General features: G+C 41.8%; 1 protein-coding gene across 1 annotated transcript in view; it reads left to right on the forward strand.

Annotated features, from left to right (window-relative positions):
* The window catches only part of LOC140728505 (myosin light chain kinase, smooth muscle-like), a 341,168-nt gene that overhangs the window by 177,733 nt on the left and 139,515 nt on the right, over positions 1-23,920 (forward strand). The window contains exon 10 of the mRNA XM_073047317.1: positions 5,082-5,216. Within this exon, the coding sequence (XP_072903418.1) occupies positions 5,082-5,216 (135 nt within the window). The remainder of the gene's footprint in view (positions 1-5,081; positions 5,217-23,920) is intronic.

Consider the following 23,920-nt stretch of genomic DNA (forward strand, 5'->3'; position numbering starts at 1 on the left):
CAAGATGAGGTAGTCGATTAGATTAGACATTGGCTTTGTGGGAAAAGCCAGAGTGATAGTAGATGGTTGCCTCTCTGACTGGAGACTTCTGACTAGTGGAGTGCTGCAGAGATCAGTGCTCGGTCTATTGTTATTTGCTATCGATATCAACAATCTGGATGATAATATGGTAAACTGGATCAGCAAATTTGCAGATGACACAAAGATTAGGGATGTAGTGGACAGTGAGGAGGACTGTCATGGCTTGCGGTGGGATTTGAACCATCTGGAAAAATGGGCTGAAAAATGGCAGATGGAACTTAATGCAGACAAGTGCGAAGTTTTGCACTTCAGTAGGACCTACCTGGGTAGGTCTCACACAGTGAATAGTAGGGCACTGAGGAGTGTGGTGGAGCAAAGAGATTTGTGAATATAGGTCCATAATTCATTGAAAGAGGAATCACAGGTAGGTGGGGTCATAAAGAAAGCTCTTGTCTCATTGGCCTTCATAATTCAAAGTATTGAGTGCAGGAGATGGGATGTTATGTTGAAGTTGTAGAAGAGATTTGTGACACCTAATTTGGAGTGTTGTGTGCAGTTTTGATCACCTACCTACAGGAAAGATGTAAATAAGGTTGAAAGAGGACAGAGAAAATTTACAAGGATGTTGCAGGGTCTGAGGCTGTTATATTAAAAGATTGAATAGATTCCTTGGAACATAGAAGATGGGACCTCCATCGCCCAGGATATGCCCTCTTCTCATTGTTACTGTCAGGAAGGAGGTACAGAAGCCTGAAGATACATACTCAGCGATTCAGGAACAGCTTCTTCCCCTTTGCCATCCGATTCCTAAATGGTCATTGAACCCATGAACATTACCTCCACTTTTTTTCAAACTATTTCTGTTTTTGCACTATTTTGAATTTATCTATTTAACATACATGTATATATTTACTGTAATTGATTTATTTTAATTTTTCTATATTGTTATGTACTGCATTGTACTGCTGTCACAAAGTTAACAAATTTCACTACTTATGCTGTGATATTAATACTGATTCTGAGACTGAGAGGAGATTTGACAGAGGTATACAAAATTCTGAGGTGTATAGATAGGTAAATGCAAGCAGGCTTTTTCCACTGAGGTTCAGTGGGACTACAATCATAGGTAATGGGCTAAGGGTGAAAGGTGAAAAGTTTAAGGGGAACGTGAGGAAACTTCTTCACTCAGAGGGCCATGAGAGTCTGGAACGAGCCAATAGCCCTACAACTATGAGGAACTTCCAGGTGGTATTTCCCTGGTACTTCATTAGGTCTGGAATGAGCTGGCAGGCCTCCGCACTTGGAAATTCTCCAGGGCTTCCCATCGTTCTTCTCATCAATGGTGGGCTCGCTACATCTTAATTTTGTTCTTTGCAATGCTAAGAAGCAAATTGTCCTTTCAGAGAAATGCAGTCCGAACTCCTGAGCATGAATGCCAAAAGGATTGCATTTGATTTAACTAAACATTCAGTGTAACGTCCAAGGATCATTAATGTCTTGATAGAAAAGAACAACACTGCACAGGCCATTTAGCCCATAGTGTTGTGCCAATCTTAATACTAATTCATACTTAGTGTCCTCCTGGTGAGTATCATCGATATCCCTCTATTCCCTACATATTCAGGAGTATCTAAAAGCCTCCTAAACACCACCAATCTGCTTGTTTCCATTCCTACCCCTGGTAACTCACTCCAGCTCCTACCACTCTCTGTGTAAATCAAAGTTCAAAGTAAATTTATTATCAAAGGACATATTCTGTACATTGCCATTTCCAACCCTGAGATTCATTTTCTTGCTGGCACACTCAATAAATCTGTAGAATAATAACCATAACAGAATCAATGAAAGACTGCCCAACTTGGGCTTTCAACCAGAATGCAGAAGACAACAAATTGTGCAAATACAAAAAGAAAGAAATAATAATAAACAAATATGCAATAAGTATCTTGAACATGAGATGAAGAGTCCTTGAAAGGAGTTTATTGATTGTGGGAACATTTCATTGATGGGACAAGTAAAGTTGAGTGAATTAACTTGCCCTTCACAATTTAAAAGAGTGTCTTCTGGTGTTTGGTATTTCTACCCTGGCGCAATGATTCTGACTGTGTAATAATTGTAATAGGAACTCCCTCAGGTCTCTCATCAGCCTCCGACATCTTGGAAGAACAACTCAAATTTGTTCAACCTCTCCTTATAGCTCATCCCTCCAATCCAGACAGCATCCTGGTCAACTGTTTCTGCAGCCTTTCCAAATTTTTACTCCTTACCTCTTCTGAAGAATATTAAATATTTTAAATGGTTTATCCTGCATTAGAATAGTACAGGAATATAGCAAATACACATTTTGTCCAATATCAGTTGCATCGGTAATTTATATGCAACAACTACAGTATTGTGCAAAAGTCTGAGGCACATTATATTTTTTTTTCTCTCACCCCTTATAGGTATGTGTACTTTTGCCTCAATCTCAGGTCCCCTACCAGAGGCCTGGGAGCTTGAGGGTTCAGCACAGTGTCCTTGCTGTTACTAGGGTGCGCTCTTCTGGACTGAGATCTCAGATGTTGTTCCCAGGATTTGTTGGAGCCAGGTGTTACAGTCCCAAGTGGTCCTATCACCACTGGGATTACTCTAACTTTAACTTTCCACATCCTTTCTATCTGCTCTTTCAAGTCCTGGTATTTCTCCAGCTTCTCATATCCTTTCATCCTGATGTAACTGTCATTCAGGACTGCTACATCTATTACTATTGCTCTCTTCTGTTCTTTGTCTGGTTGTTTGGCCAGTACTGGCTTATCAGTCTGTATTTGGGAATTCCACAGGATCTTGACTCTGTCATTCTCCACTACCTTCTCAGGTGTTTCCCATTTGGATTTGGGAGTATCGAATCCATACTCAGTGCAGATGTTCCTGTATATAATTCATGCACCTTGGTTGTGTCGTTCAGTGTATGCTGTCCCTGCCTGCATCTTGCACCTTGCTACTATGTGCTGGGTGGTTTCAGCAGATTCCTTGCGCAGTCTGCATCTTCAGTCTTGTCTGGTGTGATAGACCCCTGCTTCCATTGCTCTTGTGCTCAGTGCCAGTTCCTGTGCAGTTATGAACAGCGCCTCTGTGCCATCCCTCAGCCCTGCCGTTTCCAGCCATTGATAGGGCTTTCTCATGTCAGCCATCTCTGATATCTGGTGATGGTACATCCTATGCAGTGTCTTGTCCTGCCATGGTCTCTGGTCCTTTGGCTCTGCTTCACCCACTTCCATTTCCATGTCCCCTGCCTGCTGTCTGAGGTATTCTCCTAATAGGTCATCTTAGGGGTCATCTTCCTGATGTGCTCATGGATGTTTCACATTTCCTCCAGGACTGTGGCCTCGACACCTCCAAGCCCTCATCCTCCTGGATGACTTTGGATGGAATCCTTCATGTATTATTAGTAGTTACTGGGTCTTTATGTCAGTGGCTTCCAGTTCGTTTCTTGGCCAGCAGACTATTGCGGCTGGGTATCTGATGACTGGTAGGGTAAATGTGTTGATGGCTTTGATCTTGTTCTTCCCATTTGGCTGGCTTTTTAGGACCTGTCTCACTCTTTGGAGGCACCTGGATGTTGCAGCCTTCCTTGTGTCCTCATTGTGTCTTCCTGCAGGATCCCGAGGTATTCGTAGCTGTCCTGTACATCTGGTATGTGGCCTTCAGGTATCTCGCTCGTTTAGTCTTGTTGAGTTTGCCTCTTTTCACTATCAGTCTGCTGCAGTTTTCCAGTCCAAGTGACATTCCCATGTCCCTGCTGTACACCCTTGTCAGGTGGATTAGTGAGTTAATGTCTCTTTCATTTCTGCCTAATACTCTTACACAGTACTGTATTTGTTGATGTGGAGCGGAGAGTGAGTATCTAAATCCAGTGGGAACAAATGATGAGGGTGGAGGGGGAGGGGTGTGTGAGACCCCTGACAGAGAAGGAGGGCCAAGGGTAGGGGGTGGCACGGCTGCAGAAACACCCAGCCCAGAGTCACCAGACAAGGCAATTTGATTCCAAGCTATTGGTTTATTGATCATTGCAGAACACCCCTCTGGTTCTTCCCACACCCTCTCCTCTCTGTTCCTCTTTTCCCAACCATGATTTCCTTCTCCCTGCCTCCTTCCCACTCTTGGTCCCCAGTAGAGACCCATATCAGAATCAGGTTTATCATCACTCACTTGTGTCATAAAATGTGTTTTTTTTTTCTTTTGCAACAGCAGTACAGTCAAGTTTATTTTAATTTAACGATATACATGCATTCCATCAAACAAAATAATGTTTCTTCAGACCAGGGTGTAAAGCACAGTAGTACACATAACACACAGTACTTAGGAAAGTAAGAATAAAATCTACAAATGAATTACACATAAATAAACAAAGTAAAGCACATAAATTAAATATTGTAAGATTAACCAGTGACAGTTCGAATTCAATGCCACAGGGAGTTCAGAAGCCTGTTGGCCTAAGGAAAAGCTGATTTCCCATCCTGACCATTCTCGTTTTTATGCATCGTAGTCTCCTGCCTGATGGTAGAAAGTTGAAGAGGATGCTGGATGGGTGGGTGGGTCCTTGATAATACTAAGGGCCCTGCGTGTGCTGCGTTTCTGATAAACGTCCCAGATGGATGGTAGGGAGACACCTATGATCCTCTCGGCTGTTTTCACAGACCTTTATAGGAACTTCTTCTCGAATGCTCTGTTGTCCCCATTCCAGATGGTGATGCAGCTTGTCAGGATGATTTCAATGGTGCTCCTGTAAAAGTCAATGAAGTTGGGGGGCGGGGGGGGGCAGGCTTGCTTGCATCAACCTCCTCAGGAAGTGAAGGCACTGCTGTGTCGCCATATCCTTCTTATTCAAAGAGGTGATACTGAGGGACCAGGTGAGGTACATCCTATATACTATGCAATACATAAAACTAGTGTATTGTGCAAAAAATCTTAGCTATATGTACCTATAATTAGCTATATGTACCTATAATTTTTGCACAGTACTGCATGAAGAAAATTTATACACACCTTAATGATGGATTATTTTGATTAATCAATTCAAGGCTCCAGGGCCAAGGAGATGCCACCAGTTTTCACAAGCAAACTGAAAGATCGCACTGTGAGTGAAGGCCAGGATTTTGTGCTGGAATGCTCTGTGGATAGCAAGTCTCAACCTCGGATTACTTGGCTTGTCAACGGTAAGAGAAACATAGTTAGAATAAAATCAGAGCAGTATTTTGTAACCATTCAGTTCTGAGATTGAAGTTCAAAATCAAAAAATACTTGTTTAGTTTGTGATTTTGTAAAGATGATCACATTCCTCTATGAATGATAGAATTGCCTGGTTATAGATCTATGTTACAGGAAAGTAGGTTGACTTTGTGACTGACACTGTTATAACAACTTGGGAAATAATTCTCAAATAGTTGATAAGAGAGATGTGCACCAAATGGACTACTTCTGTGCCATAAGTTGTGATGATTCTGAATTATTGTTCCTCAAATCACTTGGTGATCTATACCTTATTTAAGATTTATTTTTGAGTGCAGTGGCAAGATTGGAATGCATAATTTTTAAAAATTGACAAAAAATTATTGCATTCTGTTGCAAAAATCTCACCACTTGTACTAATCATCAGTGAGGTACTGAGAATCTGTATTTACCAACAAGTAACTTTTATTGTTTCAACTAAAAAGCACGTGGGTTCGGAAACTTTCTCCCTGTGTGCACCCTACTAGAATTTTCAGACTCTCCATGAACAGTCAATGAAGAGAAAAGTTATTACCCGGGAAAGGGGTCTACGCTGGCCAGGCGTTCCTCACGGTCCTGATCTCCACGTGTCCGTGGGGTCCTCCTTATCTGCGATGGTTGGTCTCTGGCTGCTGGAGAGTTATCGCCCCTGTGTATTTGGAGCTCCTGAGTCTTATACTGTTCCTCATCATTTGAACCATTGGATCTCCATCCCATTGGCTCAAGGTCACCTGACCTAGTTGGTATTGTACAGGGCTACAGCCAACATCGTTTCATGGCTCTGCCCACCCCAGCATTGTGTATTTGTGTCTTTAAACCCTGACTGGTCCAAACCAGTTAAATGAGGCAACCTAGACAGAGTCTAACGAGATTACAGATAGCTTCTTTGGTAGGTCTGGCATGTTACATAACAAGTAGCTACTCCTCTGAGAATGGTCTCCACAATTGTGTCCCACATTCAATTGCTCTGATTAGATTGTCCCAGAATCAACAATCGGTTCAGAGTCCACACCCTTTACATAACAAATAGCTACTTGTTTGAGAATGGCCTCAGGTTTAGCAGATCCTTACCTGAAGCTTCCTGTGTCCACATTCAGTTGCTCTGATTAGATTATCCAAGAGCCAAGAATCAGTTCAGAGTCCACAAAATGGGGGGCAACAAAGACAACTGGTTTGTCTACTTCCCCGGTCCTTGATTAGACTGTAGTTTCTTCTGACCAACATCTCCCCTCCTAAGATATTTATCTTAGGATCATTATCCTCCTCTCATTTAGTTGACTGCCTATAGGACTGCCATGGAACCCCAGTAGGTGTGCAACACTTACATTCTATAAATAATATTAACATTTACTAACTAAATTCACCCACTTTATACTGACAATCATCTCTGCTGTTTCATGAAAGCATTTTCCTCAAGTTTTTTCCATTATTTCAGCAATATCATGTGTTGGTGGGTTACTGAAGGATATCCATGTATTCTCATGATATTTGCCAATGTTATGAACCCTTTTCAAAGGGTAGGTTGAATTATTTCCAGTTGATATACATTGAGCAATACAATTATCAGGGTATATAAAATTAGTATTCCAGAAGCATGTGATACTATTCTCACCCACGGATGTATTTGAATATTTGTCCCTAATTTCCAAAACTTAGCCCAAAACCCTGGGTCACTCAATATTTCATTTGCCTGTGTTTTAATTACTTTAGTGTCCTTAGTTCATAGATGGATAATCTCCCTTGCCTCCTCCATAACACGTGTCCGTTCTGCAGTCAAGTGAAGAACTGGTAGCAACTCAGTGACAACACAGTCCCACAGATATTCATCTGTATCAGTGAGTTTGATCTTGAAGTTCCCATGCGTTACTATGTCTGCTGCTGGCTGAGGCAAAGTCATCCCCCAAAGGCCAGATCTGAAGTCACATTTCCCATGAGACATTGTTACTTTCCAAAAGGCATTGTTTCCATCCCTTGCTATAACTGGTGGCCCCTGTTGCTATATAATATGTCTGTCCCACAGAAGCATATTGTAATAAAGACTGATTATTCACAGGCAAAAAAGACAAAGAACCATTTTCATAAGTACTGAAAGCACAATTTGTAAGCTTCTGTTTTGTCATTTCTTCTAGACTTGTCTCCCCGTTGATCGCATCATGATAAATCTATCCCTTTCCCAGTACCATTCATAACAGTATCATGTATTGGTGGGTTACTTAAGGGTATCCATGCATTCTCATGATATTTGCCAATGTTATAAACCCTTTTCAAAGGGTAGGTTGAATTATTTCCATGTCAGGGAATGTGGAACACTGCTCTGACATAAAACCTTCCTTTACCATCATCATGGGTACCCAGTACTCTGCTGGTTATCGTAAGGCTTCTAATATCACACAATGGCACCCTCGCTCCGACCCATTCTATTAGATGCTCACCTGAAACCCAATTTGGTACTTGATGTACATCCAGCTGCAATAAATTAGTGCCAGTCATATAAGCAACAAATTAGCATATGTAGCACGGATCTCAGCTTTATGCATTTCCTTCGACATGAGGTCCATGCGGTCGATAATCAGATTTGTTGTATCTTGAAGGGGCTTCAGAAATTTAACCACATCCAGAGTTACCTGGGATGCATCTCGACCAGTCTGATTAGTTTGTACCTGATCTTGGTAATTCTCTCCAGTAATATCCCTTATTTTCTGCTGGAGGGACTGTATCTTGGTTTCTAATTCTGCTATATCTAGGGTATTGGCCATTGCTACCCCTGATGCATAGCATGCTCCCACTAATTCCAATAGTCCTCTTTTCCTTCTATTTTTGACTGGCTTAAACTCACTCTTGCTTAGTTGTCTCCCAGGAAAGTGAGTAAATAATCGTTTAGTTTTAGGTGAGCTCCATTCAGGCACTGTATTTCTGTTAGGTAAAGATTACCTGCACATGCTGAAACCCTGGTACCAAAGTGACAAATACCCCTGTATCTTCTAACATTAATCCGACCCTGTTTGTATTATGCTGGGTCTCGCTACATATAGGCTCAGGTGTAGTTTTAGCTGATAACCTGGTGCACCAAGGAAGTGAATAGGAGTGTCAATTTATGATAGCAAATGATACCAAGGGTACATTTGTATCAAAACAAAAAGGAGGGGTTGGAAGCAGATCAGATAAAGTAATGCCTGGGAACAAAGACAACAGGCTTGTCTGCTTCCTCTGTCCTTGATTAGACTTTCTTCTGGCCAACAATTCTAATGAAGAAAATGTCTGAATTGTTTTTGCAATAGTGGAAAATTATAAAATTTAAAACTGGTGCTGTGTGTATTTACTTAAGAATGAATCTGCTCAACACAAGATCTTCACCTGTTTATCATCCTTCCCTGCAGAACAACATAATGTCATAACTTATCCTTTACATACTGCCACAATCTTAACATGTTAGCTTTGCTTTGAGGTTTAATCAGGGTTCTTTTGATTAAGATTTCACTGATATATTCAAAGGAGGTTCAAATAGAAATTTAAACGAGACAAATTTTAAAAGACACGTGTCCTTTTTTTTGCTGTTTTCTTGGCTTTAAGGCAATAATGAACTACAATATTCTGATCTGAAACCCTTGAGTAATAGCTTTTATGAACTTAATGAAGAAATTTCCATTTGGTGTATTTCTAAAATGATGCCAGTAGGCATCAATAGTTCATTGAGATACTGAGTACTTTAGTGAGGAAGCCTTCGTAGTACTGTATCAGAACAAATTACTATTTTATAGTTCATCTCTGTTTTACCTAATTGATATATGGTCTTGTCTCACACGATCTTGCAGTTCATTGAGAGCGGTTGGATGACTGACTTATGAGGTTATTGATTCTTTCACTGTTTCTGCAAAAAGACAACAAACAAAATCCTTGAATTCAGACAAGTGCAAAATGTAATGTCATTAAGTGTTAAATTTGCATATTAATATTTTTTAATAAGATACTTTGCTCAACCAATTTATTTCCGGCTGATAACATCTTGTTGAATATTCTGCAATCATCTTAACCTTCATGTTCCACAATTTCTAACATGAGAGGCCTTCTGATGTGTTATTCTTGTGATTATTCATAGCAAGGTTGAGGATATGCTGTCACAGAAAGATGGGAAAGTTATCCTGGGTTATAAACAATGTATTTCTACTGTTAAAGTGTAAGTTTGCATAGTATAACTAGTGCTTTCTTCAGGATAACCAAATTGCATTGCTTTGCCACCCAAACTGTATTGAGTAGATCAACTAAAATTGTATAGTCAAGCAGGAAATCACAATTTCTTTTTAATGTCACTCTTGAAATTAATTTGAACTTTTCAGTTCCTGAGTAAAATGCATTTATGGTTTGATAAAAGAAATGTATTTATTGAAGTATAGTGTGTGCAGTAACAAAGTACAAAATATATGTTTCGGAATTCTTCTGCAGGTAGAAGTTATCCAATTTTAGTATGCCTCTGCAAGAAACACAAACTGTGTAGCTGACCGAGTACCTCTGTAAGATGCTCAGAGTTCTCATAAAACCATGATGTACAGACAAGCCATCTATTTCAAAATGTTCCAGCTTTATCTGTGCAAATGCTAAAAAGCTTGGAAGCAGAGAAAACATAGAAAAGGACAGTGGCAAAACCAGTGGGACACAAAGACAGGTGAAGGGTACAAACTAAATTTGATGCAGAGAGGCATGAATTGATTCATTTTCAATGGGAAAATGGAGGGGAGCAATAAAACCAGATCTTAACGGGGATACTGAAAAAGAAGCTAACGGATTAATAAATTCTTGGATGTGGCATGATCAGCAAATAACAAAGTTATTTGTTAGAAGTTATATATACAGGCCTCCGAACAGTTGCCAGGATGTGGAATATAAATTACAACAGTAGATAGAAAAGGCAGTCAAAGGGTTAATGTTACGATTGTCATGGGGGATTTCAATATTCGTGTAGATTGAGAAAATCAGATTGTAACTGGATCCCAAGTCAGAAAATTTGTAGAAAGTCTACAAGATGGCTGTTTAGAGCAACTTGTGCTCGAGACACCTAAAGGATTATCTATTCTGGATTAGGTGTTGTGTAATGAACGATTTGATTAGGGAACTTAAGGTAAAGGAACCCTTGGGAGCAGTAATATGATAGAACTCACCCTGCAATTTGAGAGGGAAAAGCTAAAGTCAGATGTATTGGTATTCCAGTGGAGGAAATGGAATTATAAAAGCATGAGAGAGCAGCTGGCCAAAATTGATTGGAAGCGAACACTAGCAGGGATGACAGCAGAGCAGTAATGGCTGCAGTTTTTGGGAGGAATTCAGAAGGCACAAGATAGCTACATCCTAAAGAAGAAGTAATATTCTAAAGGACGGATGACACAAACATGGCTGACAAGGGAAGTCAAAGACAACATAAAAGCCAAAGAGAGGACATATAATAGAGCAAAAGTTAGTGGGAAGTTAGAGGAATGGGAAACTTTTAAAAGCTGACATAAAGCAACTAAAAATGTCATGGGGGAAAAGATGAAATATGCGGAAGACACTTGCAGTAAGCTGGAAATTCAGAAGTGTCAGGAGACAGAAGTAAGTGCAGTTGCTGTAACTAGAGAGAAAGTTCTTGGGAAACTGCAAGATCTGAAATTAGATGAAGTCACCTGGGCCAGATGGACTACGCTCCGTGGTTCTGAAAGAGGTAGCTGAAGAGATTGTGGAGGCATTAGTAATGATCTTTCAAAAATCACTAGGTTATAGAATGTTTCCAGAGGAGGCAAAGAGCGGGAATAAAGGGGGCCTATTCTGGTTGGCTGGGGGTGACAAGTTGTATTCTGCAAGGGTCAATTGAGACCACTTCATTTTACTTCACATGTCAATGATTTGGATGATGGATTTGATGGCTTTGTTGGCTAAGTTTATGGACAATACAAAGGGTAGCTAGTATTGAGGAAGCAAGAAGGCTGCAGAAGGCTTTGGACAGATTAGGAGAATGAGCAAAGAACTGGCAAATGGAATACAGTGTTGGGAAGTGTATGGTCATCCACTTTGGAAGAAGGAATAACAACATAGACTATTTTTTAATTGGGAAGAAAATTCACAACTCCAAAGTGCAAAAGGACTTGAGAGTCCTTGTACAGGATTCCCTAACGGCTAATTTGCAGGTTGAGTCAGTGGTGAGGAAGGCAAATACGATGTTAGCATTAATTTCAAGAGGACTGGAATTTAAAGCAAGAAGGTAATGTTGAGGCTTTATAAGGCACTGCTGAGGCCTTGGAGTATTGTGAGCAGTTTTGGGCCCCGTATTTAAGTAAGAATGTGTTAACATTGGAGAGGAATTCAGCAACACAACTTTGAGAATGAAAGGCTTATTGTATGAGGTGTGGTTGATAACTCTGGACCTTTATTGCTGGAATTTAGAAGAATGGGGGGGGGGGGAGGATCTCACTGAAACCTATCAAATGTTGAAAGGCCTAGAGAGAGTGGATGTGGAGTGGATGTTTCCTATGGTGGAGGAGTCTAGGACCAGAGGTCACAGCCTCAGAGTAGAGGGACATAAATTAGAACGTAGATGAGGAGGAATTTCTTTAGCCGGAGAGTGGTGAATCTGTGGAATTCATTGCCACAAGCAGCTGTAGAGGTCAAGTCATTGGATGTATTTAAGGTGGAGGTTGATAAGTTCTTGATTAGTCAGGGCATGAAAAGCTATGGAGAGAAAGCAGGAGAATGGAGTTGAGAGGGAAATGGATCAGCCATGGTGAAATGGCAGAATGGCCCAATTCTGCTCCTATCTTTTATGGTCTTCTGGTCTTTTAAAAAAAAAAATGACTGAATTCTAGATTTCAAAAACAGAGATTTAAAATCAAGGAAATTTTGCTTAACTAAATTAAAACACTGGTTGGGTCACTATTGGTACCTTGTGGCAAATTCTGGGAACCTTATATTACAAAGGGTGTCAAAGGCTTATGCCAGGTGCAGTATATGAGGATAATGATTCCAGTGAAAAGGGTAATCAGGTATGTGAAGGGTCATACCTTCAGGTTAGAGAAAAGAAGATGAAGAGTTAAGAGATTTTCAAAACTATGAAAGGTTTTGATAGCATCAGTTGTGAGTAGCTGTTTGTTAGCATTAGGTGTGGTAGCTGGAGTATACAGATTTATAGTAGATGGCAAAGAAGCCAAGGCTGAGATGAGGAGAATATCTTTTAATCAGTGAGTTATTATAATGTGTAGCACAATGCCAGTTAAGGTAGTGAAAATGGCTTCAGTAGCAATTTTCAAAAGGGAACTTGTATGTAGTTGAAGGGAATATTTGTAGAGCTGTGGGGCTAGAGAAGGTAATGGATCAACTTAAAAGATCTTTTAGAGAACTGGTATAGCTGAGGTGGCTGATTGATCTTGGTATTGTATAATTCCCCAATTCTTCGTTAGCTGAACAAATGATTTTTTATAGGTTTGCCCTTGTAGTCAAATTTTCACCCACTCTGAAAGTCAAAATGGAATTTTTAAGCAGAACCATTTTGCATCTTTATCTTTGGGACTTTGCCAACAACATAAAAGTCTTGACTATGAAAACTGATGTGAATTTGATAAAGCTCTTGATGCAAATTCAGCTGTCTTAACTCTAAGTATTGGATAATCAATTGAAGTGGTAAGTTAAGGAAGCAAAATGGTATGATTTTAAAGGAAGGAGAAAGTTTGGTACTCAAGTCTGTAAAGACATGACAAGTAAACAGATCTTATATTGAGCATATTGTCTCCTTGGATCTAAAGACAGAAATAGAGAAACTGATGTAAACCAAACTAAAGACAGAGAAACAGCAAAAGCAAGAAAGCTATAGTACAACTTCATGAAGCACTGGTTAAGCCCCAGCTGATGCATCGTGCTCATTTCTGCATGCTACACGTTAGGGAAGAATTAAAGGCACTTGATACTATGAGGTGAGACTTGATAAAATGGTACCAATTTGCACATTTTTAAACATGCCATGCACCAATTTATCTGAATTTTACCTTTTAAAATTAAACTTTGCTTTGAGAAAATGAGGATATGCTCATTTAACTCTCTTAATTGGAATTCGAAGAAGAGGTCAGTACTGAGCAATGCGTACAAAGTGCTGGAGGAGCTCTGCAGGTCAGGCAGCACCCATGGATGGGAATAAACAGTCAATGTTTCGGGCCAAGATCCTTCACCAGGACTGGGTCAATACTGAGGCTGATAGCGTAGTGCGGCTTGGTGCTTTGGTGCTTGATGTGATTTCATTGGGGAGAATATTCAGCGGAGGAAGTGATGCGCTGATGACCACAAGGCAGTGGCCTGGATTATATACGACTCCCCTGGCAGTTCTGCATGGAGTGGGTGGAATTTCTCGGTGCTTGCACTGGGCATTTCTGGGACTCACTTGTCAAACATGGAAGTTCTTAATTCGCTGGCAAGGCCTCCAAGCAAAATCACAATTCTTGTATACGCTATGAACAATTCTCAAGGTGATAAGCGTTTCAGAAGTATTCTTATTTAGAGCATAACATACTCCTGTGAGCAAAGACAAGTCAGAATTGTGTGGCAGCTTCTGGGATTTCAGCATATCTGTGATGACCCACCCAGGATGATTAGTCTTGGCATGTCAGCACACTTTAGAGGAAAATATGTTTACTGCAAGACTGTAAGTGATGCTTTGTTTCTAGAAGTGATTAGCCACCTGCTCCTCTTATTCCTGCTGGCCTTCAGACTCCGCTCTATGCACCCATCCCTCTTGCACTGGTTGCAGTCTGCAGTTGACTAGGCTACACCACATGCAGTGCACTACAATGGAATCTTCACACCTGACTGTCATATACTGCAGGCGTCTCCAACAGAAACACATCTCGAGGTCTGTGGCATGTTCTTCCAATTCTTCGATGCTTTAGTGTCCCTTGTATTGATGCACGACTGCTGGAGCTACTTTGAACTGGTGAGCAGTCAGGGATGTAGAGTATCCCCTTATCAACCAGTGCCAATGCAGGCCAAATATGTTGGGTGGGGTGGAAATTCTTTCTGTTCAAGATAAGCTTCGTGTGATTTTACAAATGTGATGAAATCTCTTCATTGCTAGTGAGTCTCTGTGACCTCTCAGATGCTGCACAGCATAGCAGATTGAGAAATGGGGAATGCACTTCCCATCACAGTATCTGGTGGCCTAAAGATTGAGGCTCTCCTCTGTAGAAAGGTAGTCCAGCCACAGGCTACATTCTTCTGTATATTCTTCCCAAATATACTGTATATGTTCTCAGCATCTATTCCAGATAAGTCCAGGTGGGGTGTGATATCTCCGAAGATTATAAGGGAAGAAATTCCTAGCAAAAGACCACATCCTTGCTCCAGTCCCAAACCTCTCGACCATTCTTGAGTGACCGGCCAGTACATACTAAAGACTCTTGTGTATGCAAGCAGGCTCTTCCTCCTCAGGTTGGGTGAGGCTGGAACTAGTGGTCAGAGGTTTAGGGTGAAAGATGAAATATTTAAAGGGATATGAGGGGAAATGTCTTCACTCTGAGGGTGGTGTGAGTGTGGAACAAGTTGCCAGCAAAAGTGGTGGGTGCAGGTTCAAGTGTCACACTTTACAGAAGTTTGGATAGGTACTGTAATGGATGGCATGGGTTTGGTCTGTATGAGATGGGCTGAATGGCCTGTTTCTGTGCTGCAGTACTCTATGACTCTAATTGAGACTGCCAGTGGTGTATTCAATGAGATACAACTGAATTAATAAACTGGCTCAAAAACACACTCCCTGATCGCAAGGAAAACATCAGCCACTTATTTGTGAATCGCAGCCATAAATATCCAGTCTATCTTTACAACTGATAACATGTCAGCTCAAATTGATTATGAATATGAGTACCTTTGGATAAAATTCATTTGTGATCATGAATCAGTTAAAGAAACAGCTCAACATTTATGGGTGCTCTTCCAGAACTTCTGCTCTAGTCCAACATTGACTTAAGAATCTAACAATTTGAATATCCTGAATATTAAACTAAGCTCCAAGACTCTCCCAAAGTTAAAACTAAGCATTTTACTAAATGAATTGACTTAAGAAAATAGCATGTACAACATGACACTGATTGAACAAAACCAAAATGCTATCATTATTACATCTGAAATGAAAGCAGTAGATCTTTGAAATACCCAACAGACCAAACAGCAGATTTAGAGAGAAAAGCAATAACATTTTGGGCTCGTACTGTAGGTATGCAGCTCGTGTTACTACTTCATAAGGTTTACATTCAGGATGATAACAGTGGAAGCTAATTCATAAAATCACAAGGTATTTGTGAGTTGGGATGGACATTCTTGCCACCAGTGTTGAGTAGTACTAGATACAGTAGATGACCCCAATACATTTACAGATGCCTTAGCTGGAAGGACTGTTTGGGGTCCTGAGAGAAGAGGTGAATGGGACAGGTGTAGCATTCTCCCTCTTGCAGAGGTAAGTGCTAGGAAGGAGATCAGTGGGGAGAGACAAATGGACAAGGGAATCATGGAGAGCACGATCCCCACAGAAAGCGGAGAGTTGAGTGCTGGGGAGGTAGTGGTAAAGGTATGGTTGGTGGTAGGATCCCGTTGCAGATGGCTGGGTGTGGAGAATGATGTGCTGGATGCAGAAGCTCATGGTGTAGGTAGGTGGGCACACAAGTAACTCTATCCCTGTAAAATGCTGTGAAGAGGGTGAGAGCAGATGTCCAGAAAATGGAGGAGATGCAGGTGAGGACAGCATCAATGGTGGAGGAAGGGAAAGCCCATCCTTTTATGAAGGAGGACATCTCTGATGTTCTGGAAAGGAAAGCCTCGTCCTGGGAAGAGTTGTGGTGGAGACAAAGGAACTAAGAAAAGGGGTAGTACTTTTACAGGAGACAAGGTGGGAAGAGGTATAGTCAAGAAAGATGTGAGAGTCAGTAGGTTTATAAAAGATATCAGTAGAAGTTTGTTCCCATACATGGAGACAGAGAGATCGAGACAGGGGAGAGAGGTGCCAGAAATGGACAAAGTGAATTTAAGGGCAGTGTAGAAGTTGAAGGCAGAGTTGATGAAATTAACAAGCTCAGCATGGGTGCTTGAAGTACCACCAGTGCAGTCATCAGAAAGAGTTGTGGAGCATTGCCTATGAAGGCTTGGAACATGAACTGTTCCATGTACCTATCAAAGAGTCAGCCGTAGCTTGGGTCCGTGCAGGAGTCCATGGCTACACTTTGGGTTTGGAGAAAGTGGGAGAAGCAGAAGGAGAAATTGTTGAGTGTGAGGAGCAGCTCTGCCAGATGGAGGAGGAGGGTGGTGGAAGGGAATTAGTTGGGTCTGGTGTTGAGAAAGAAGCGGATAGCTTTAAGGCCTATTTGATGTGGACGAGAAGTGTGTAGGTACTGGACATTCAATCCAATTCATCTGTTAATGAAAAATGTGTTTTCTTCTTTTTGATGTAATACTCTACTACAGCCTGTATTAAATTTTATAAACAATTCCTTAAGGTACTTTGCCATTTCTAAACTTTTAGAGTAACGTCTAGGAATAACATTATGATAAAGAAGGAATCCTCAGCCTTGTACTGTGATGCCTCAGAAGAGACAAAATAAAGTTGGTACTTTTCAATATCCTCAAACAATATAGCACAGGTTAAATGAGCTGCAAGTTAAATCTAATATAAATGTCAGGAACCTTTTCTATGTTGGGATACTGTGAACAGCAGCTGGAATGCTGTTCCAGGTGCCAGGAAGACATTTTGAGGCCAGTGCACTGAAGTTATCTAATGTATGGATACAGTTACAGGAAGCTGATAGGGTTAGTAATCTTGAGGGATGAAATCAAATGCCAGTCTTGTGGCTTCGTGACACAGCAGCGAAGTGGTTAGCACACTTCATAGTACCAGTGTCCCGGTTTCCCGCCGTTGTCTGTAAGGAGTTTGTACATTCTCCCCGTGACCAAGTGGGTTTCCTCTGGGTGCTCCGGTTTCCTCCCACAGTCCAAAGACACACCAGTTGGTAGGTTAATTGATCATTGTAAACTGTCCCATAATTAGGCTAGGATTAAATCCGGGGGGCGGGGGGGGGGGGGTTGCTGGGCAGCGTGGCTCCAAGGGCCAGTAGGGCCTGTTCGACACTGTGCTGTATCTTAATAAATAATTACTGAATAACAGCTCATTTTCACCCCTTGGTTTTATTGCTCTGAGCCATAGAGCAAATAATAACTCTAGATAGGTAATGAGGGTAAAGAACTATCTCACTCTCTATGTGTAAATGATCAGATTCCAGAAAAGTTGCCAGTACCAGACCAGAAGCTTAAAAGTAATTGGCATCTTAGGAATATGAGAAGAAATTTGGAGGCAGATGTTAGTTTAAGTAGAAGCCCCAATTTTAATGCTGTTTAGTGAGAGGAAACACAGGCAATATTAGCTCCTGTAACTGGCTTCCATTTGACTGGCTGCTTTCCCACTCACGTCGGGGGTCAGGCAGGTTGCCAACAGATCACACACACTTTCCACCAAACCCCTTGAGCCTTACTTTCAAGTGGAAACATTCTCCTTGAAGAAAGATTCCAATCCCTGCTGGCACTTTTTCAATATCAGCTGTAGAATACACTGCGCAGAAAGGCAAACTGAAGATCACGCCTGAATTCTTTGAAATCTTGCTGTGGAGATCCTCATGGGGGGGGGGGGTTGTTCTTCTGTAGCAATAGGGGGAAACCCACTGTCACTTTGGATAAAGGGGCACGAGGGGGCACTTCAGGGCATGAAGACGGCAAGATGGGGAGAAGACAAGAAATTGGGGCTGAGAGGAGAATCGGATCAGCCATGATGAAATGGCAGAGCAGACACGATGGGCCAAATGGCCTAATCCCGCTCCGGTATCTTATGGTCTTATGGCAGGATTAGGTCTCCAACATCAGGTTCATCCCAGGATTTGGGGCTCAGTCAGGAAAACATATGATGTATTCACATCAGCAGCAAAGGTGTTTGTTCACCTTTACCTGATGGTCACTTTTACAATTCTGGAATAGAATTTCTTCTGCTCTATTGTACCAGTTGGAGTAATTCCCAAGGGAACACTGTGCCATGCCTAGCTTTTCATTTCAAATACATTAACCCATTTCACCAGTAAAACAGGAATACTCCTAATACCACATCACTTCTCGTATCCTGCATCTTACACAGTCACCGGCTGCAGCCAGTTCTCCTTGCTGACTACAAACCTCCATGTTTCCTACATAGTCACTGCTGCCTCCTCCATATTGTTTTATTTCTCATCCCCACAGCAGATGGACTATCTGCACAGCCCTTGGAAATCTCCAAAGCAGCACATACAAAATGCTGGAGGAACTCAGCAGGTCAGGCAGCTTCCTTGGAAATGAACAGACAGTTGATATTTCAGGCCAAGACTCGTCGTCAGGACTGGAAAGGAAGATTGGGGGGGGGGGGGGGGAGATGCCAGAATTAAAAGGTGGGAGTAGGGGAAGGAGGCTAGCTGGAAGGTGATAGGTGAGATCAGGTGGGTGGGAAAGGTCAAGAGCATGAGAAGAAGGAATCTGATAGGAGAGGAGAGTGGACAACAGGAGAAAGGGAAGGAGCAGGGGACCCAAGATGAAGTGATAGACAGGTGAGGGAAGGTAAAAGTTAAAGTGGTGAATAGAGGGGAGGGGAGAATTAGTTTACTGGAAGGAAAATTGATATTCATGCCATCAGGTTGCAGGCCACTAGAGGGAACATTGGATGTTGCTCCTCCACCCCAAGGGTGGCCTTACCCACTGTGCTTTGCAATTACCATTCACTAGCTCTCACTGTTGACTTCTGGAAAGCACAACTGATATGAGGAGGAAAATCAAGAAGAGGGGTAGAATTGTCAGCACCATCACCCTTGTCTAAACAGAGCAAGAAACACTCCCAGTGACCAAGTCAGAAATGTAAGTGCTGGTGAAGCCAGAATGACTCATCAGAGCAGTGTATCTGGATTTTATTAACCCTCTATTCAGCTCAACAAATATACACATTACTGTTTTTAAGATACTTAAGATTATTTTTTAGCTGTCCAGATTTTATTTTCAAATCTATCTGTTGTCCCTTTTCACACAGCAAGAGGTTCATCTTGGGGGAGAGATTCCTTCTGTGGCTCTATCGTCGGGCTTTCCCGGTCACCGGCTTTGACACTGGCCCTCTGGAGCATACGTGTGCTGAAATGGTCAGCATGCGTGAATGGATGTGGGAGGTAGAAGCAGCTTAGTGCAGAGGTCCCCGGAGGGCAAGGCCTCCTTCCTGCTCCACCAAATGATCATTGGCCCCATCAGCAAAACATAACATTGCAAATTGAAGAACACAAGCCTTCCTCTAATTGTGCTCAGAGCACCTGTAGGGCATTTTGTATGAAAGTTCATTTGATAAACATTATAAAAAATGTATTGTTATGTTACTGTTTGGTCTTATCTGGGACGGTGATGTACTGTGACGAAGCAATAATGAGTCCTTTAATAAGTCTATACATGGTTTAAGATTGGAAAGAGGCAGTGATAAACAAATTGAGGGCTGTGAGCAGCCAGTCCTTTTGGAGGAGGTTTCAGAGGAGTGTGATCACTGCTTAGAGACCTTGCCTTCTCTAGACAGAGCCAAGTGAGTGTGTCTTGATCTTTATAGCTTCGTTGGTGAGTAAACCATCAACGAGCAAACTTCCCACTCATTCTACTGTTTTCGGATATATCCATCTTGGCTCCAGCAGTCTGCAAAGCCTACAGTTGCTCCTTATTTTCAAACTGTTCCTCTTTCCAAATGAAGCAAGCTGTGCTGATAAGCACAGAATGTTTACTGGGAGTGATAAGACAGAAACAAATCGGCAAACTTGGACGCTGTCCCGGAAATCTAATCCACAAAATACCTCTATAATTCACGGACCGTTACGCGCATTTTCGATAGCTTGACTAAACACCAGTCCCAGCTTGTTTTACTGGCAAATCAGGAAGGTGAGATAGGCTGGGGGAGGGGGGGTCAAAAAGGGAACCCTGGAGCTTGTCAGTAGAGACAGGGACGGACTCTGACGGACTAGTAGTGTTTCCAATGGAAGCAAGCGATCAGCTGGCTGCATTGCATTCCCGATGTTCACATCTGCACACTGCATTATGGGTGTCAGGAAGTCAGATGCTGACACACCTGACCCCTCCCCTGCCTTTGTGCTCACCTTTTAAATATGATGAGAGTTCCTGCCAACACCATACTGTCAGTAAGTGTGGTTTGAATCCCTACCACTCTCAAGGTGAGAAGTGTTTGATACTGTATGACCTCTTCAATGACTTCGAATGTAATGACAGGATAGATAGGGTAAGTGCAAGCAAGCATTTGCCCCTCATGCTGGGCGAGACTAGAACTAAAGGTTACACAGTTAGGGTGAAAGGTGAAATATTTAAGGGGAATCCGAGGGATAACTATTTCACTCGTATGTGAAAGGAGCTGCCAGCAGAAGTAGTAGATGCAGGTTCAATTGTAATGTTTAAGAAAAATCTGGATGGGTACATGGATGGGGGAGGGGGTCGGAGGGAAATTGTTCAGGTGCAGGTAGATGGGAACTAGGCAGAAGATCAGGTCAGCTTGGAATAGATAGGCCAAAGGGCATGTATCTTTGCTGTAGTATTTTACGGCTTTATTTCAGTCCCTAACTGTTGACCCTTCAGCTAAGTTTTCACATTTATATTTCCTTATAACAAAGAGGGAAGCCATTCTGCCCATCAAGTCTATGCTGCCTGCTGCAATTGAATCTCTAAGGCCATAAGACAGAGGAGCAGAATTAGGCCATGTGGCCCATCGAGTCTGCTCCGCCATTCAATCCTTGCTGATCCTTTTTTTTTACCTCTCCTCCTCAACCCCAGTTACAGGCCTCCCCGTAACCTTTGATGCCATGTCCAATCAAGAACCTATCAATTTCTGCCTTAAATACACCCAACGACCTGGCCTCTACAGCTGCACATGGCAACAAGTTCCACAAATTCACCACCCTTTGGCTGAAGACATTTCTCCGCATCTCTATTTTGAAAGGGCGCCCCTCTATCCTGAGGCTGTGCCCTCTTGTCCTAGATTCTCCCACCATGAGAAACATCCTTTCCACATCTACCAAAGATTTCAATGAGATCTCTCCCTCATCCTTCTGAATTCTAATCTGGACTCTCTCCAATGCCAGCATATCATTTCTAAGAAGAGGGGCCCAAAACTGTTCACAATACTCAAGGTGAGGCCTCACCAGAGCCTTATAAAGCCTCAGCATCACATTCTTGCTCTTGTTTTCTAGACCTCTTGAAATGAATGATAACATGGCATTGGCTTTCCTCACCACCGACTTGACCTGCAAGTTAACCTTTAGGGTGTTCTGCACAAGGACTCCTAAGTCCCTTTGCAGCTCAGCTTTTTGGATTTTCTCCTCATTTAGAAAATAGTCCGCACATTTATTTCTACTACCAAAGTGCATGACCATGCATTTTCCAACATTGTATTTCATTTGCCACTTTCTTGCCCATTCTCTTAATTTGTCTAAGTCCTTCTGCATCCTACCTGTTTCCTCAACACTACCTGCCCCTCCACCAATCTTCATATTATCTGCAAACTTGGCAGCAAAGCCATCTATTCCATCACCTAAATCATTTATATACAGCTTAAAATGAAGCAGTCCCAACACTGACCCCTGTGGAACACCACTAGTCACTGGCAGTCAACCAGAAAAGGATCCTTTTATTCCCACTCGCTGCATCCTACCAATCAGCTAATGGTCTAACCATGTAAGTGACTTTCCTGTAACACCATTGGCTCTTAGCTTGGTAAGCAGCCTCATGTGTGGCACCTTGTCAAAGGCCTTCTGAAAGTCCAAATATACAACATCCACTACATCTCCTTTATCTATCCTACTTGTAATCTCCTCAAAGAATTCCAACAGGTTCGTCAGGCAGGATTTTCCCTGAAGGAAACCATGCTGACTTTGTACTACCTTGTCCTGTGTCGCCAAATACTCCATTACCTCATCCTTAACAATTGACTCCAACATCTTCCCAACCACTGAGGTCAGGCTAACTGGTCTATAATTACCTTCCTGTTGCCTTCCTCCTTAAAGAGTGGAGTGATATTTGCAATTTTCCAGTCCTCTGGCACCATGACAGAATCCAATGATTTTTGAAGATCATTTCTAATGCCGCCACAATCTCTAATGCTACCTCTTTCAGAACCGTAGGGTGCAGTTCATCTGGTCCGGGTGATTTGTGTACCTTTAGGTCTTTCAGCTTTTTGAGCACCTTCTCTCTTGTAATAGTAACTGCACCCACTTCTCTTCCTTCACACACTACAACATCTGGCACACTGCTAGTGTCTTCCACAGTGAAGATTGATGCAAAATACTCATTTAGTTCATCAGACATCACCTTGTCCCACATTATTATTTCTCCTGCCTCATTTTCTAGTGGTCCTATATCCACTCTCATTTCTCTTGTATTTTTAACATACGTGAAAAAACTTTTACTATCCACTTTGATATTATTTGCTAGCTTACTTTCATAATTCATATTTTCCCTTCTAATGTTTTTACTTGCTCTGTAGGTTTTTTAAAGCTCCCCAATCCTCTATATCTTTCCACTATTTTTTTGTTTTGCTGAATCCCTTTCTCATACCCACGAACACACTACTGATCGTACCATCAGCCAGTGATAAATCAGTCAGCATATGTTGAGATTGTGGGAGAACCCCAGAACACTGATGTGAAATGCATGTAGTTACAAGAGGAATATACGTACTCTTCAGAGACAGGACTAGCAATCTGAATCAAATCGGGATCGCTCGAGCTATGTGCCAACAGCACCCCTTTACCACTGATGTTCTGCCTTCCTTAATCTTCAAGTTCAAGTTTATCATCATTCAACTGTACACATTATACAGCTAAATGAAACGATGTTCCACTGGGACCAAGGTGCACAACACAGTACAAACAGCGCATAAAATAATATTAACACAATGATATTAACAGATAAAAAATATTCTGGGGATGTGCAAGTTGACATGGATTGCATATACAGCTAAATATATAGGTGTATATTACTCCATGCACTGTCATAAATAATGTGAACCGGGTGGTAACAGGGTGCTCAGAAGTCTCACAGCCTGGGGGAAGAAGCTTTTACCCAGCCAGGCGATCTTTGTTCGTATACTGCAATACCTTCCGCCTGATGATAGGAGGTCAAGGAGATTGTGGCATGGATGGGAGGGGTCTTTGACAATGCAGAGGGTTCTGTGAAAGCCTGTCCTGGATTGTGGGGGGTGGGGGGGGTGAAGAGAGAGACCCTGATGATTCTGTCAGCAGTCTTCACAATCCATTGCATAGTCTTACGATCAGATAGATAGATACTTTATTCATCCCCATGGGGAAATTCAACATTTTTTCCAATGTCCCATACACTTGTTGTAGCAAAACTAATTACATACAATACTTAACTCAGTAAAAATATGATATGCATCTAAATCACTCTCTCAAAAAGCATTAATAATAGCTTTTAAAAAGTTCTTAAGTAGTTTACTTAAATACATTAAATACAATCAACCCCGGCACTTTAACATATCTTACTCCTGGCGGTTGAATTGTAAAGCCTAATGGCATTGGGGAGTATTGACCTCTTCATCCTGTCTGAGGAG

The sequence above is a fragment of the Hemitrygon akajei genome, chromosome 5 (genome assembly GCF_048418815.1).
Source record: "Hemitrygon akajei chromosome 5, sHemAka1.3, whole genome shotgun sequence".
Classification (NCBI taxonomy): domain Eukaryota; kingdom Metazoa; phylum Chordata; class Chondrichthyes; order Myliobatiformes; family Dasyatidae; genus Hemitrygon; species Hemitrygon akajei.